Here is a 15267-nt window from a genome sequence, read left to right as displayed (position 1 = left end):
CACAAAAAATGTACACCCCCCAGTTCCTGTGTACATAGACAAAATGCCAGTGTTGGGTGCGGTTATGTAGTAAAACAACAATCACACGACACATCTTACATATCGCTGCTCACACCAGAGTGAGAGGAATAACTCTAGGGACATCATTCATGGATAACTATTTAAACTGATGATCTGTAAAGGATTTTAGAGCGTCACCTATAGGACATTTTTGGTACTGAAGTTTGTCACCATTTCAAAAGTCCATCCAATTTTTAGAGCTTGACATGTTTGGTATCTATATACAAGACACAAACCTCATATTTTATATTTCACTAAAGAAATTAGGTAATATCTTGTATTTGTGTGCACTAAAAGGAACGTTACTGTTTTAGTTTTTTACAGAAAATATGCATTTAAAAAACAGTTGCGCTAATATCATGTGATAAGGAAAAATAGCAACTACCACCATTTTATTCTCCAGGGTCTCTGCTTACAGAAGCAAAAAAAAAAATAATGTTTCGGGGTTTTAAACAATCCTTTGGCGTAAAAATGTGAATTTATCCATGTACATAAAAAAAGCAATTAAGGCAGTGAAAGAAACAAAAATAGCAATCTATAAAATTATAATCAAAACTATAGTAACAACTAATGTCTTAAGAAGCAAACCCACCATATTACTCAACCAAGTTCCAACTAAACCCATCCAAGACAATGGATCCCACTTCCTCCCACCCAGGTGCCTGTTGGAACTCCTTTACCTTGTGTAGATATCTCCTTCTGAGATCCTCATGATATAAAATAAATGTACAACACTCTCTATGTGACACCAGATTGTAGACTCCACCTTGAGCTTCCCAGAGATAGTCAGCAGCCATGCAGTTCTGTGACACCACCTTAGGTGATGGAGACACTTCTGCTGTCAGCTCTGCTATAACATCAATGGTCTCATTGGTTATCTGATCCATGACTCCAGTACACGGGTTCATCCTAATTATCTTAGATTACTTAGATTCCCCATCCCGTCTATGAAGGGATCACTGCATAAAACATTTCCACTCCAGAGAAAATGTTTCTTCTCACTGGAAGGCCAGGGGAGTATTGGGAGAAATTGAAGATTTCCCTTACAGATATGGGAGGGGCAACATAACCTAAAGTACAGCTATGGGGGGAATTGAAGGGAAGACATTTTAGGGGCTCCTTCCACACAAGAAGTATATTTTATCTGGAAGGACTAGGACTCCATTGAACCAATGGGGATTAATTATTCTGCAATTACATTGAGAACCCATTAAATGTTATAGGCCTGTGATTGGCTCTCCTATTGTTAGCGAGGTAAGTGAGACTTCCCTTGTCGGTGTCATTAATGGAATTTAACAACCCATGTGAAATGTTTCTCCTAAAACCATAAAGGTGACCCCCTTGGGTAGGTACCCATCCTAATATTCCTAAGAAGAGTTTGTAGTCCCGGCTACTACAGGAAAGATGTGGGCAATCATTTACACCTTTTACAGCAGGACAGTAAATATCAGAACACAATTCATACATAAGACCAACAGCAGGAAGTCTGCTAACTTAATGTGTAATGCAATCTGTCATTATCATTCCCAGAGTTCCCTCTGCAACATCGTTTTATCACCTGTTATCCTGTCTGTAGATCTGTTATTTTCCCACCTTCTGTAACAGGGTGACAACCCCCATCATTCTTCAGTAACATTACACAGCAGCGTTGTCACCCTGTACAGGGAAGTCTTAGATAGATTATAAGCTAATGTGTAAGGTAAAATCTACAGGCTTGGAATGATCGGTTTGCTAATTGACAGGAAAATTGGCTAAAAGATAGAATTCAGAGAGTAGTGGTCAATGATTCTTACTCTGAATGGTGTAAGGTTATCAGTGGTGTACCCCAAGGTTCAGTGTTGGGACCCTTACTTTTTAATATCTTTATTAATGATATCTGGTCTGGGATTAAAAGTACCATTGCAGTCTTTGCAGATGACACCAAGCTTTGCAGTGGAATAACTTCCCTACAGGATGTCTCCAACTTACAAGCTGACCTCAATGCACTGTTTCATTGGTCAATTATGGGGTAAATGAGGTTTAATGTTGATAAATGTAAAGTTATGCACTTGGGGGGTAAGAATATAAATTGGATCATGCTTTGCTGGGGTTTTTCGCCTTCCTCTGGATCATCTGTGTGTATAGGATTGTGTATATGGGATTGTATGGTTGGGTTTTCTTTACTGTTTTTTTTTTAAATGGTTGAGCCAGATGTCTTTTTTCAACCTGACTAACTATGTACTGTATAAGGAAGACAACAAAAAAAGCCCAACTTCAGCTAACGCTTCTAAAGCAGTTACAGCAACAGGGTTTTTTTCTAAGGGTTAAACCTCCAAATGAATTCAAACTGACAGTAAGCAACCCCTCCAACTGCCATTTTTTGCCAAACTGCTTAACCTTCAATAGGAAGTAGAATAAAATAGATCAACTGGGAGGATCAACAAGTAATAAAAATATTAAAAGGTGATAAAAAAGGTATAAAAACTTGTTTGCTAATGACAGATCTTTTAGACCCTGCAGGTCTCATTAACCTGTTGCCGACCACCCGCCACCTTTTTACTGCGGCAGTGTGGCTCTCCTGCACAAACCGACGTAGACCTACATCGGTTGCGCACCTGCAGCTAGGGGGCGAGCGCACACGCTGCCGCCGGAACGTTCCTGCCCCACTCAGCAACGGGGTAGCCAATGCACGGGGCAGGCAGCTCCGATCCACACTGAGAGATAAGAACGGTCGGATGTTGTAAACACAGCTGACCATTCTTCTCCCTGGAATGATCACAGAGCCCCTGTAATCCTTCTATATAGGAACACAGGTCTCTAAGATTATTTCACAAACCACGCCCCCCCCCCCACAGTTAGAATCACACCCCTAGGCTCACATTTAACTCCTTGATCACCCACAATGTTAACTCCTTCCCTGCCAGTGTCATTATTACAGTGACAGTGCATATTTTTAGCAGTGATTACTGTAGTAATGTCACTGCTCCCCCCCAAACGTGTCAAAAATGTCAGTTTGGGGTCCGATCTGTCCGCCGCAATGTCGCAGTCCAGCTAAAAATCGCCGCCATTACTAGTAAAAAAAAAAAACAATAAAAATGGCTTAAATCTTTCCCGTAGTTAGTAAACGCAATGACTTTTGCGCAAACCAATCAAAATCCGCTTATTGTGATTTTTTTTTTTTACTAAAAATATGTAGCAGAAAACAAATTGGCCTAAAATGTTAAAAAATTTGATATTTAAATTTTTTTTGAGAATAGCAGAAAGTGAAAAATTTGTTTTCTGTTTTTCAGAATTGTCGCTCATTTTTTTGTTTATAGCGCGAAAAATAAAAATCACACAGGTGATGAAATACCACCAAAAGAAAGCTCTGTTTGTGGGGAAAAAAAAGGACATCAATTTTATTTCAGTACAGCATCGCACGACTGTGCAATTGTCCATTAAAGTAATGCTGCGCCGAATCACAAAATATGGCCTGGTCATTAGGGGGAAAACCTTCCAGTCAAGAAGTGGTTAAAAAAACTGTCACCTAAAATACATCACATTGTCCCCTATGTCATGAAAGGGAAGTAAAACAAAAATTACAAATATTTTTATTTTTTTACAAAGAAATTGGTTACACCCAAGCACATAAAATTTCCCCCAAAGAAATTTTGAGGCCCTCCACCTCCATATATATGCTCATAGAAACGTAAGCGCATGCGTCGGGGGCACCTACAAGTGAAAATGTTGATTGCGATACACATGTTGCCACACACACAGGAGTGAAAGCAATAATTCTAGCACCAGACCTCCTCCATAACACTGAACTGATACATGTAGGGGGCTTTTTAAGCATTGCCTATAGAAAATATAGGGGACTGAAGTTTGTTGCCATTTCACAGGCACACACAAATTTAAGGTTTGGCAAATTTGGTATCCATTTACTCAGCGCAACCTCTTTTATATTTTACCAAAATTTGGGTGATTTATTGCATATGTTCACCCTAATGTTCACGTTAGGTTAAATTTTGTGTTTCCTATACCTTTAAGGTAATATCGGGTGACATAAATTTGAACTACCACTATTTTATTCTCTAGGGAGTCTGTTTTCAAAAAATATATAATGTTTGGGGGTTTTACATAACTGTCAAGGCTAAAATGATTTTTAAACGTGTGCAAAAACTGCAAAAAGGGGTCAGGCAGCAAAAAAGGTCACAGTTGAACCCCAACTGGAGGAATGTCAGTCCTCAAAAGTGGTAAGAATGTGACCACACACTTCACACTTGGTAAGCTCAGAGCTCTTGCAGTTGTGCTGTGTGAATAGTCTATGGAGATGAATAATAGCTGGACAGAGGAAGATGATATCAAGGACATTCTTTCTTCACCAGATGGAATCCCTGAGACTTTCAGTAGAACCAAATGCAACACAAAGTAGCCAGCTGAAATTAAATGGTTCTGTTAAATGCATCCCATAAACAGCAGAAAGTAAGTGTTGAAGGCCTACAGCAGCTTAGAAAGTTACTTTCTTACTGAACAGAGACTTCTCCCTGGCTGGTGTCCCAACCACAGACCTGCCTGCAAAGCTGTCATCCAGGAGAGGAGATAAAACATGGAAAGGAGGCATTGATCATGGGAGAGGAAGTTTGGATAAGGTGAGCATAGCTGGAGCCCCAAAGCCTGGCATATGGTGTATCAACAGTCAGAAGAACCTGGAAGGGACTCTCCCACTGAGGCTTAAGAGGCTTGGCAAGATCCCATTGGATCCCATCCTAGTCTCGGATACTGAGGCAGTGTTGGTCATGTATTCGCTCAGGCAAGGAAGAAAACACTTGGGAACACAGCTCAGTTAGTGAATGATGAAAATGCATTACACGTTCAGTCAAAGCTTAAAAAAAAAAAAAAAAAAGATGAGAATTGTGAGGAAAAGAGTTCAGTCACTGATACTTATCTGAAAAAAATAAAATAAAGTTATAATATTTACAGGCCTTCTAGGTGTGTGTCTGATGGACATAAGCACTACAGTTAGTGTATCCAATCATTACATTCCAGTTTGCTCACAGATTTTAGTTTATTTTTTTTCTAAAGTCACATTTTATCTTTTCACATCTTCTCTAGCTTGTGGGATGACATTGGGGCTGTGAAACGAGTGGGACACCCGCAAATCCTTTATTATTCCTCCTTCTTTCAGAGTTTCCCCTCTGCAGCTGAAGCTTATGAATCCTCTGGTGATACTTAGCACAGCATTTACTGTATAATATTTCTCACATTCAAAGCATTAAAATGGCTTCCTTCCAGTGTGAATCCTCTGGTGTCTGATAAGGTTTGACTTCACTGTAAAAGCTTTGCCACATTCAGAACACTGATATGACTTCTCTCCAGTGTGAATCCTGTGGTGACTGATAAGATATGACTTCAGTGTAAAAGCTTTGCCACATTCAGAACACTGATATGACTTCTCTCCAGTGTGAATCATCTGGTGTCTGATAAGATGTGACTTCTGTGTAAAAGCTTTGCCACATTCAGAACACTGATATGGCTTCTCTCCAGTGTGAATCCTCTGGTGTATGATGAGCTCTTTCTTGGTTATAAAAGCTTTGCCACATTCAGAACACTGATATGGCTTCTCTCCAGTGTGAAACCTCTGGTGTGTGATAAGCTCTTTCTTGGTTATAAAAGCTTTGCCACATTCAGAACACTGATATGGCTTCTCTCCAGTGTGAATCCTCTGGTGTATGATGAGCTCTTTCTTGGTTATAAAAGCTTTGCCACATTCAGAACACTGATATGGCTTCTCTCCAGTGTGAAACCTCTGGTGTGTGATAAGCTTTTTCTTGGTTATAAAAGCTTTGCCACATTCAGAACATTGATATGGCTTCTCTCCAGTGTGAACCCTCTGGTGTACGATAAGCTCTGACCTCTGTATAAAAGCTTTGCCACATTCAGAACACTGATATGACTTCTCTCCAGTGTGAATCCTGTGGTGTCTGATAAGATATGACTTCAGTGTAAAAGCTTTGCCACATTCAGAACACTGATATGACTTCTCTCCAGTGTGAATCCTGTGGTGACTGATAAGATATGACTTCCGTGTAAAAGCTTTGCCACATTCAGAACACTGATATGACTTCTCTCCAGTGTGAATCCTGTGGTGTCTGATAAGATGTGACTTCCGTGTAAAAGCTTTATCACATTCAGAACATTGATATGACTTCTCTCCAGTGTGAATCTTCTTGTGTGTTATACCTTTTGCCTCCATTGTAAAACCTTTATCACATTCCAAACAAGAAATATCTTCTGAAATGACTTCTCATATATACATGGGTTGGACTTTACAGTAAAGACATTGTCACTTCCAGAGCACTAAAATTACTTCTCGTTTGTTGTCCTCTGAGGTTGGATCAATGCTGAAGAGCATTCAAAACATTCATGACATTTAGAACACGGATAGGTTTTGTGTCCTGTGTGAATCTTCCAGTGAACTGCAATAAAGACTTTCAGTCACTTATAACATCCATATGGCTTGCTTCTCATGTAACTTTGTTGTATTGTTGTAACAAGACAAGCATGGCCAAACAAATGGTTCATCAATCCATCTGTGCAGAAAAAAAAAACAGAAGTCATAATTCTATAAAAAGGGTTAAAAAAAGTTGCTTCCTTTTTAACATTTATTATTAACTGCTTCCCGCTGGGCCTATTGTAATATGATGGCCAAACAGGAGCCCCATTGTCACATAGTGAGGTAGAAAAAAAGACACCAGGCCATCCAGTTCATCCCGTGTGTGTGTGTGTTTGCTGCTAACCGTACATTGTATACCCCTGTATGTTCTTCTTAAGGTGCCCATCTAATAGTTTTTTGAAACTATCGATGCTCCCTGCTGATACCACTGCTTGTGGAAGAGAATTCCACATCCTTACCACTCTGACAGTTAACATCCCCTTACATAAGGGTGTTTGTGATCCCTGCGCTGTCTGAGGTGATTAGAGACTCCCTGCTCCAGCTCCACTGGTACTGATACTGAACAGTTTAAGTATATTGATATGGGGGTAGTGGTGCGCTTCAGGGGTTAGTTCTTATTAAATCTCTAATAAAGTGGGTATTGTGCAAAAATCTCAAAAAGGTGCTTAATATGATCCGTGTGTGCATAAATATTTGTAAAAAGATAGGTGATCCAAGTGCAAGTGCGTAAGGTTGATCTAAAGCAACATATATATAAAAAGATAAGTACCGAATATGTTCCAATTTTCACATAAAATAAAATGTATCAATGTGCCATGTAAAACTTCAATCTGGTTATTAATAAATACACAAATAAATTATATAAGTGCTCAAATAAAGTGCTGCATGCTTCTTCCAATCAAAAAAATATTCCAAAATATTTCTAATAAGTATAACAATAAGTGAACGTCTCTGTTGCAATATATAAAATATACAATTTCTGTTGTGAAAGTCCAAAAAATAAATAAATTCCAAATGAATCTTGTGTATATTTTCTCCTTTGTGACCGTGCTCCAATAATAAAATAAAGTGACTATATTCTCCTCCACCTGGTGTGTCACCTCTATGTGCGCTAGACTCTCACCTTGAAGGCAAGATAATAATGCCTCTGGTATATATTCAGACTTTTCAACGGATACTTTTCCTTTTGGGGCTTTGTATACTTCAATCCAGATCCTAGATCCCTTTTTTTTGAGAGAGGTTTCCTGGATTCCTATAGGTGTCTGCTCGGTCCGCTGTTCTTATCCTATCCTCCTTATTGAGCCTTATAGTGCCTCAGAAACAAAGAGCTTTCATGGTGCAGTATATAATGCCTTTTATTTATATCTATATAAAGTTGCACTTACAGTGTAGCGAAGATAAACAGGCGTATATCAAAACAACCGCCGCTGTGGAGATTGGGCTCCGTCGTAACGTCACTTCCGGGTATAGAGCTCCTCCTACTCGTTACGTCACGAGGTCACGTGACTTCCTCAGGGAGTCACGTGACCTCGTGACGTAACACGTAGGAGGAGCTCTATACCCGGAAGTGACGTTACGACGGAGCCCGATCTCCACAGCGGCGGTTGTTTTGATATACGCCTGTTTATCTTCGCTACACTGTAAGTGCAACTTTATATAGATATAAATAAAAGGCATTATATACTGCACCATGAAAGCTCTTTGTTTCTGAGGCACTATAAGGCTCAATAAGGAGGATAGGATAAGAACAGCGGACCGAGCAGACACCTATAGGAATCCAGGAAACCTCTCTAAAAAAAAAAAAGGGATCTAGGATCTGGATTGAAGTATACAAAGCCCCAAAAGGAAAAGTATCCATTGAAAAGTCTGAATATATACCAGAGGCATTATTATCTTGCCTTCAAGGTGAGAGTCTAGCGCACATAGAGGTGACACACCAGGTGGAGGAGAATATAGTCACTTTATTTTATTATTGGAGCACGGTCACAAAGGAGAAAATATACACAAGATTCATTTGGAATTTATTTATTTTTTGGACTTTCACAACAGAAATTGTATATTTTATATATTGCAACAGAGACGTTCACTTATTGTTATACTTATTAGAAATATTTTGGAATATTTTTTTGATTGGAAGAAGCATGCAGCACTTTATTTGAGCACTTATATAATTTATTTGTGTATTTATTAATAACCAGATTGAAGTTTTACATGGCACATTGAAAGATTGTATTAATATGCCTTATGATTTTTCAGATATATATTTCAGTTTATGCCCATCCTGTGATGAAATGTGGGCCCTTGCATTTACATATTAACGAGCTAACACTGAAAACCATTCATCCACCTTGGTCAGCAAACAGCTATATTTTGCATTTAGACGACATGTTAAACCACCTCTCCATTCATTCATTTGAACACTTGACAGTTGGACATTTTGCATAAGAGATTGCTGATGCCACCCATAAACAATTGACAATTGCTTACATTAACACATGACAAGCTGAACACAGACGGACCGATACTATAACAAGACACCCCATATTGACACAGATGTATAGGACACAAAATCCTTTTCATGTAACTGTTTCTATGAGTGATGTTGTACTGTTCAATTGACTTACGAATTGTAAACCAGTTTCTGCTGCCGAAATATCCTTTAAATGGGAGCACGAAACTTGAAATAAACAGTTGTGACTGCACGAAGTTTGAGTGCTATGTGTCGTTATAACTCCCAGCTGGATGGAGGGTGAATTCATTATCTATTGGGAGGGTAGCAACTGAAGGGCTGTAATATCATCATGATTGCCTCCTGACGAGAATTGAGCTAACACACATTTATACATTTTATTTTATGTGAAAATTGGAACATATTCGGTACTTATCTTTTTATATATATGTTGCTTTAGATCAACCTTACGCACTTGCACTTGGATCACCTATCTTTTTACAAATATTTATGCACACACGGATCACATTAAGCACCTTTTTGAGATTTTTGCACAATACCCACTTTATTAGAGATTTAATAAGAACTAACCCCTGAAGCGCACCACTACCCCCATATCAAAATTCCCTTACATAGTTTAAGGTTAAACCGTTTTTTTCTAGTTTTAGTGAGTGGCCCCGTGTTTTATTGTATTCCCTTTCTCTGAAAAGTTAGTTCCTTATGCTATGGTCACCAGTACAGTATTTGTACATTGATATCATATCCCCTCTCAAGCGTCTCTTCTCCAGAGAGAATAAATTCATTGCTTGTAGTCTTTCCTCATAGCTGATGTCCAACATTCCCCTAATTATCTTTGTTGTCCTTCTCTGGACTCTCTCCAGTTCCAGCACATCCTTCCTGAGGACCGGTGCCCAGAACTGGACGGCACTATCTGATAAACTGTGTAACTCACTACACTCTCCCTGAAGGAATGTGGGATTGTGTGTACGGCGAGATAGAAGTTAGTTAGGTAGGGAGAGTGTTAGATTAATAAGCAGGCTTGACGGTGGCACAAGTGAGAGACTATGGGTTGGTTGATTGATTTTAATTATGGATATTAATTAAAACCTATTAAATTAATAATGGATGTGGGAACTCGAAGTTCCCTCGAAGAAGCCCATTTGCTCGCTATTCTGCGAACAGGCTGTGTTCGAGTCGAACTTAGGTTCGTCTCGAACACGAAGTTCATCACTATACACCGATTTGGGTTCTTTTTACCAAAGAAATGTAGCAGAATATATTTTGGCCTAAAATTAAGACGAAAGGTTATTTATTTGCAAAATTTTATAACAGAAATGAAGAAGGTGAATGTGTTAAAGATAAAGGGTTTTCAGAGATCACCTAAATACAGAGTAGAAGATAGACAGATTGAGGTATAGAGTTCCAGAGGATAGGAGAGGCTCTGGTGAAGTCCTGGAGGTGAGGAGAGTAAGAGGTATTGTGAGGAGCGAAGAGAATGGTTTGGTTGATATTTTGAGACAAGGTTGGTGATGTAGCTGGGGGAAGAGTTGTGGAGGGCTTTGTAAGATGTAAGTATTTTGGATTTTTAATAGGAAGAGATCAAACAAAAGAGTTGCCCTGTCATTATTGCACCTCCCACAGGTAGGAAAGGTTGTGGGAAAAATGTTGTGCAAAAGTGGGGAATATATACCATTTGGTCAAAGGTTATATCTGGACTCCTGGAGACTGCTGGAAAAGGAGGATTTGTGAGCAAAGAATAGGATATGATCTCTTTCTGTCTGGGTGAATGTGTGACCCAAATCTCTTCCCATTTCAGAAGGAATAAAGTTGTGAAATCTCTATTTTGATTGGTAAGAAAGTGATGGGATATGGAAATTGTTTGACCTGTTGGCTGACTTCATCTTTATTCCGACATCATGGAAGAATGTATTGTCACCTGACCCGTCTGTAACACTCATTAATAAATGTTTTATCAATAAATGCATAATCTTTTGCCAAATGCAATACATATATATTCGTTGCAGTTTTGAAATGGTTTACCGGGATTATGGCTGAAGACTGCAATTCTGTTTCTCATAAAAGTAATCTGAGCAGTAGCCGCTGGATCACTATTAGAAGCAGTGAGAGGGGTGTCCCCCCCCCCCCTCCTGCTTCTCACCAGTGTTTCTCGGGCCTTCTGTTCTTACCAGTCAGCCTGGGAAATGATCCGACAGTTCGCACAGCTGGTCACAGAGGTGAGAAGAAACCAGATCGTCTCTGATCACCTCTACAATCTAGGAGGACCGGAGCGACATCATGACATCACTTCCAGTCTAGGGCCGAGGTAACCAGGTTTGTTTTTTTCTTTTTTGAAAAGCAAAAGATCACATTTTTTTTTGATCTTTTGCTTTCAAAGGTAGACCCCAGTTCTCTCCATAAAGAAGACTTGTCATCCCTTATTTCTGTTAAATGGGATGTTTACATTTATTGTAATAGGAATAAAAGTGATAAAAAAATAAAGGGACATTGTAAAAAAAAAGGTCAATAAAAATGTAAATAAATAAGAAAAAAAAAGGCTTGCGAGCAGAAGTGAACACATTCTTAAGTCACGCACGCATACTGTATGTAAATGGTGTTTGCAACACACGTGAGGTATCATTGTGAACTTTAGAGCGAGAGCAAGAATTCTAGCACTGGACCTCCTCTATAAACTGGCTTCTCACCCCTCCCCCATACACAGCCCTTCTCACCCCTCCACCATACACAGACCTCCACAGCTTCTCACCCCTCCCCCATACACAGCCCTTCTCACCCCTCCACCATACACAGACCTCCACAGCTTCTCACCCCTCCCCCATACACAGCCCTTCTCACCCCTCCACCATACACAGCCCTCCCCAGCTTCTCACCCCTCCCCCATACACAGCCCTCCCTGTCTTCTTACCCCTCCCCCATACACATTCCTCCAGATCGAACCAGTGACCCACATTCACCTAGCAGAAAGAGGGTCGCTGGTTCGATTCCCAACCATGACACTACCTGCCTGGAGTTTGCATGTTCTCCCTGTGCCTGCGTGGGTTTCCTCCGGGTACTCCGGTTTCCTCCCACACTCCAAAGACATGCTGGTAGGTTAATTGGATCCTGTTCAAAAATATTGGCCCTACTGTGTATGTATGTGAGTTAGGGACCTTAGATTGTAAGCTCCTTGAGGGCAGGGACTGATGTGAATGTACAATGTATATGTAAAGTGCTGCGTAAATTGACAGCGCTATATAAGTACCTGAAATAAATAAATAAATAAATATTACACCCTTTCCCTTTCAGATTCCTCCTCACACACAAAGGTCTTACAATATGCCTGGATAAAATGGTAAAAAGGCGCTGGTAACCCTGGATGTTATTATTAAATGAAAAATAATAATAGTAAAGTGCCAATTCTGTTGTGCAAATGTAGTGAAAAAATATATATAAAATACAGAGTGCTAGCTCTTGTTTCTATTGTGAAAAATAACGCTTTAAGTATTTGAAATTATTCAAAACAAAATAAAAGTGTTAATTTTCATCAACAAAATCACTGGTCTCTCCTAAACCCGGAAGTTGAGAGTAATAGTAACGTCACCTCCTATCGCATTGGAACGCACGCCGGACCGCTGCCACGCTACAAGGGTGAACTAGGAAGGATATCGGAGAGTATCAGGAGACTGCAGATCCTGCACCCCCGATCCCACTACTACCCATAGCAACCGATGGGCATTGCCCTTTGCCAGGTGGGCACAACAATAAGTAAGCAGCGATTTTTATGTTTTGATGCAATATAAAATAAATACAGTATTACACTATTTTTATCTTCTTATCTGTCTCCCTGCCTATGGGCTTAATATACACCCAGGTGAGGTAACTAATGGAGGAGTGAGGAGAAGGAGTATATTATTATTTTTTCCAAATCATCCTTTTGTTGGAAACCATAAAAATAATCAAGGTGGAGTGAAGGTGAGCCTATGGTGTGATCCACCTAAGGAAATAGGATCACAGGCATTTGAGGTCTGTGTGACCTACCAGGATCTGGTAAGAGGCATCGATTACCACCCTTATTCACCGGAGCCCCTGATCCATAGGAAATCAATTCCTACACTATTTTACATGAACTGTCTGGATCACAGCCCACTATTCAAGCACTTTTCAAGCACTATATTTATATTTATACAATTGTTTGTCAATTTATTTATTCACAGAGCAATATATTTATATGTTTAATATTGGAACTTTTTGAAGATATAATAAGTGTATTTGCTATTAACAAGCACCTTAATGGTAACTTATTGCACTGTCCGGCACTTTATGGATTTCTTTGTATTGCACAGTACACTTTCTTCTCACTAGCACTTCACTATTTTACATTTATAGTCATTTTGTTGATGAAAATTAACACTTTTATTTTGTTTTGAATAATTTCAAATACTTAAAGCGTTATTTTTCACAATAGAAGCAAGAGCTAGCACTCTGTATTTTATATATATTTTTTCGCTACATTTGCACAACAGAATTAGCACTTTACTATTATTATTTTTCATTTAATAATAACATCCAGGGTTACCAGCGCCTTTTTACCATTTATCCAGTTTAGTTATTGTAATTTTACAATTAAAGGGGCAGCAGGTTACAGTACTGTTTAACCTCTAAGAACCAGGCGCCTTCACACAAATTTACTTACAATATGCCTACCTTATCAAACACAGATCACCTACTTCCCCCAACACAGAACCCACAGATCACCTACCCTCCCCCAACACAGAACCCACAGATCACCTACCTCCCCCCAACACAGAACCCACAGATCACCTACCCCCCCCAACACAGAACCCACAGATCACCCCTCCCCCAACACAGAACCCACAGATCACCTACCTCCCCAACACAGAGCCCACAGATCACCTACCTCCCCCAACACAGAACCCACAGATCACTGCTCCCCCAACACAGAACCCACAGATCACCTACTTCCCCCAACATAGAACCCACAGATCGCCTACCTCCCCCCAACATAGAACCCACAGATCGCCTACCTCCCCCCAACACAGAACGCATAGATCACCTACCTCCCCCAACATAGAACCCAAAGATCACCTACCCCCCAACACAGAACCCACAGGTCACCTACCTCCCCAAACATAGAACCCACAGATAACCTACCCCCCCAACACAGAACCCAAAGGTCATCTACCTCCCCCAACATAGAACCCACAGATCACCCACCTCCCCCAACATAGAACCCACAGATCACCTACCCCCCAACATAGAACCCACAGATCACCTACCCCCCACACACAGAACCCAAAGGTCATCTACCTCCCCCAACATAGAACCCACAGATCACCTACCCCCCAACACAGAACCCACAGATCACCTACCTTCCCCAATATAGAACCCACAGATCACCTACCTTCCCCAATATAGAACCCACAGATCACCTACCTCCCACCAACACAGAGCCCACAGATCACCTACCCCCCCACCAACACAGAGCCCACAGATCACCTACCCCCCCACCAACACAGAACCCACAGATCACCTACCCCCCCACCAACACAGAGCCCACAGATCACCTACCTCCCTCAAAACAGAACCCACAGATCACCTACCTCCCCCAACACAGAACCCACAGATCACCTATCTCCCCCCCCCCCCACTGACACAAAACACACAGATCACCTACCCACCCCCACACCAACACAGAACCCATAGATCACCTACCTCCCCCAACACAGAACCCATAGATCACCTACCTCCCCCAACACATAACCCAAAGATCACCTATCTCCCCCAACACAGAACCCATATATCACCTACCTCCCCCAACACAGAACCCACAGTTCACCCCCCCCCCATCAACACAGAACCCATAGATCCCCTACCTCCCTCAAAACAGAACCCACAGATCACCTATCTCCCCCAACACAGAACCAACAGATCGCCTACCTCCCCCAGCACAGAACCCACAGATCACCTATCTCCCCAAACACAGAACCCACAGATGACCCCCCGCCAACACAGAACCCACAGATCACCTATCTCCCCCAACACAGAACCAACAGATCACCTACCTCCCCCAACACAGAACCCACAGATCACATATCTCCTCAAAAACAGAACCCACAGATGACCTACCTCCCTCAAAACAGAACCCACAGATCCCCTATCCCCCAACACAGGACCCACAGATCACCTACCTCCCCCAAAACAGAACCCACAGATCACCTACTTCTCCCCCCACCAACACAGAACCCATAGCTCACCTACTTCCCCCAAAACAGAACACACAGATCACTTATCTTCCCCAACACAGAACCCACAGATCATATATCCC

General features: G+C 40.9%; 1 protein-coding gene across 1 annotated transcript in view; it reads right to left on the bottom strand.

Moving 5' to 3' along the window:
- Nucleotides 1-5293: 5293 nt before the first annotated feature.
- Nucleotides 5294-15267, bottom strand: part of LOC309548362 (uncharacterized protein) — a gene marked incomplete at both ends in the record, with an annotated part of 275124 nt that continues 265150 nt past the window's right edge. Inside the window, one exon of the mRNA XM_082248300.1 lies at nt 5294-6151. Coding sequence (XP_082104426.1) covers nt 5294-6151 — 858 coding nt within the window. The remainder of the gene's footprint in view (nt 6152-15267) is intronic.

The sequence above is a fragment of the Pelophylax lessonae genome (assembly GCF_965119305.1).
Source record: "Pelophylax lessonae genome assembly, chromosome: 2".
Classification (NCBI taxonomy): domain Eukaryota; kingdom Metazoa; phylum Chordata; class Amphibia; order Anura; family Ranidae; genus Pelophylax; species Pelophylax lessonae.
The sequence above is the reverse complement of the archived record's forward strand: the minus strand, read 5'-3'. Positions and strand labels throughout refer to the sequence as shown.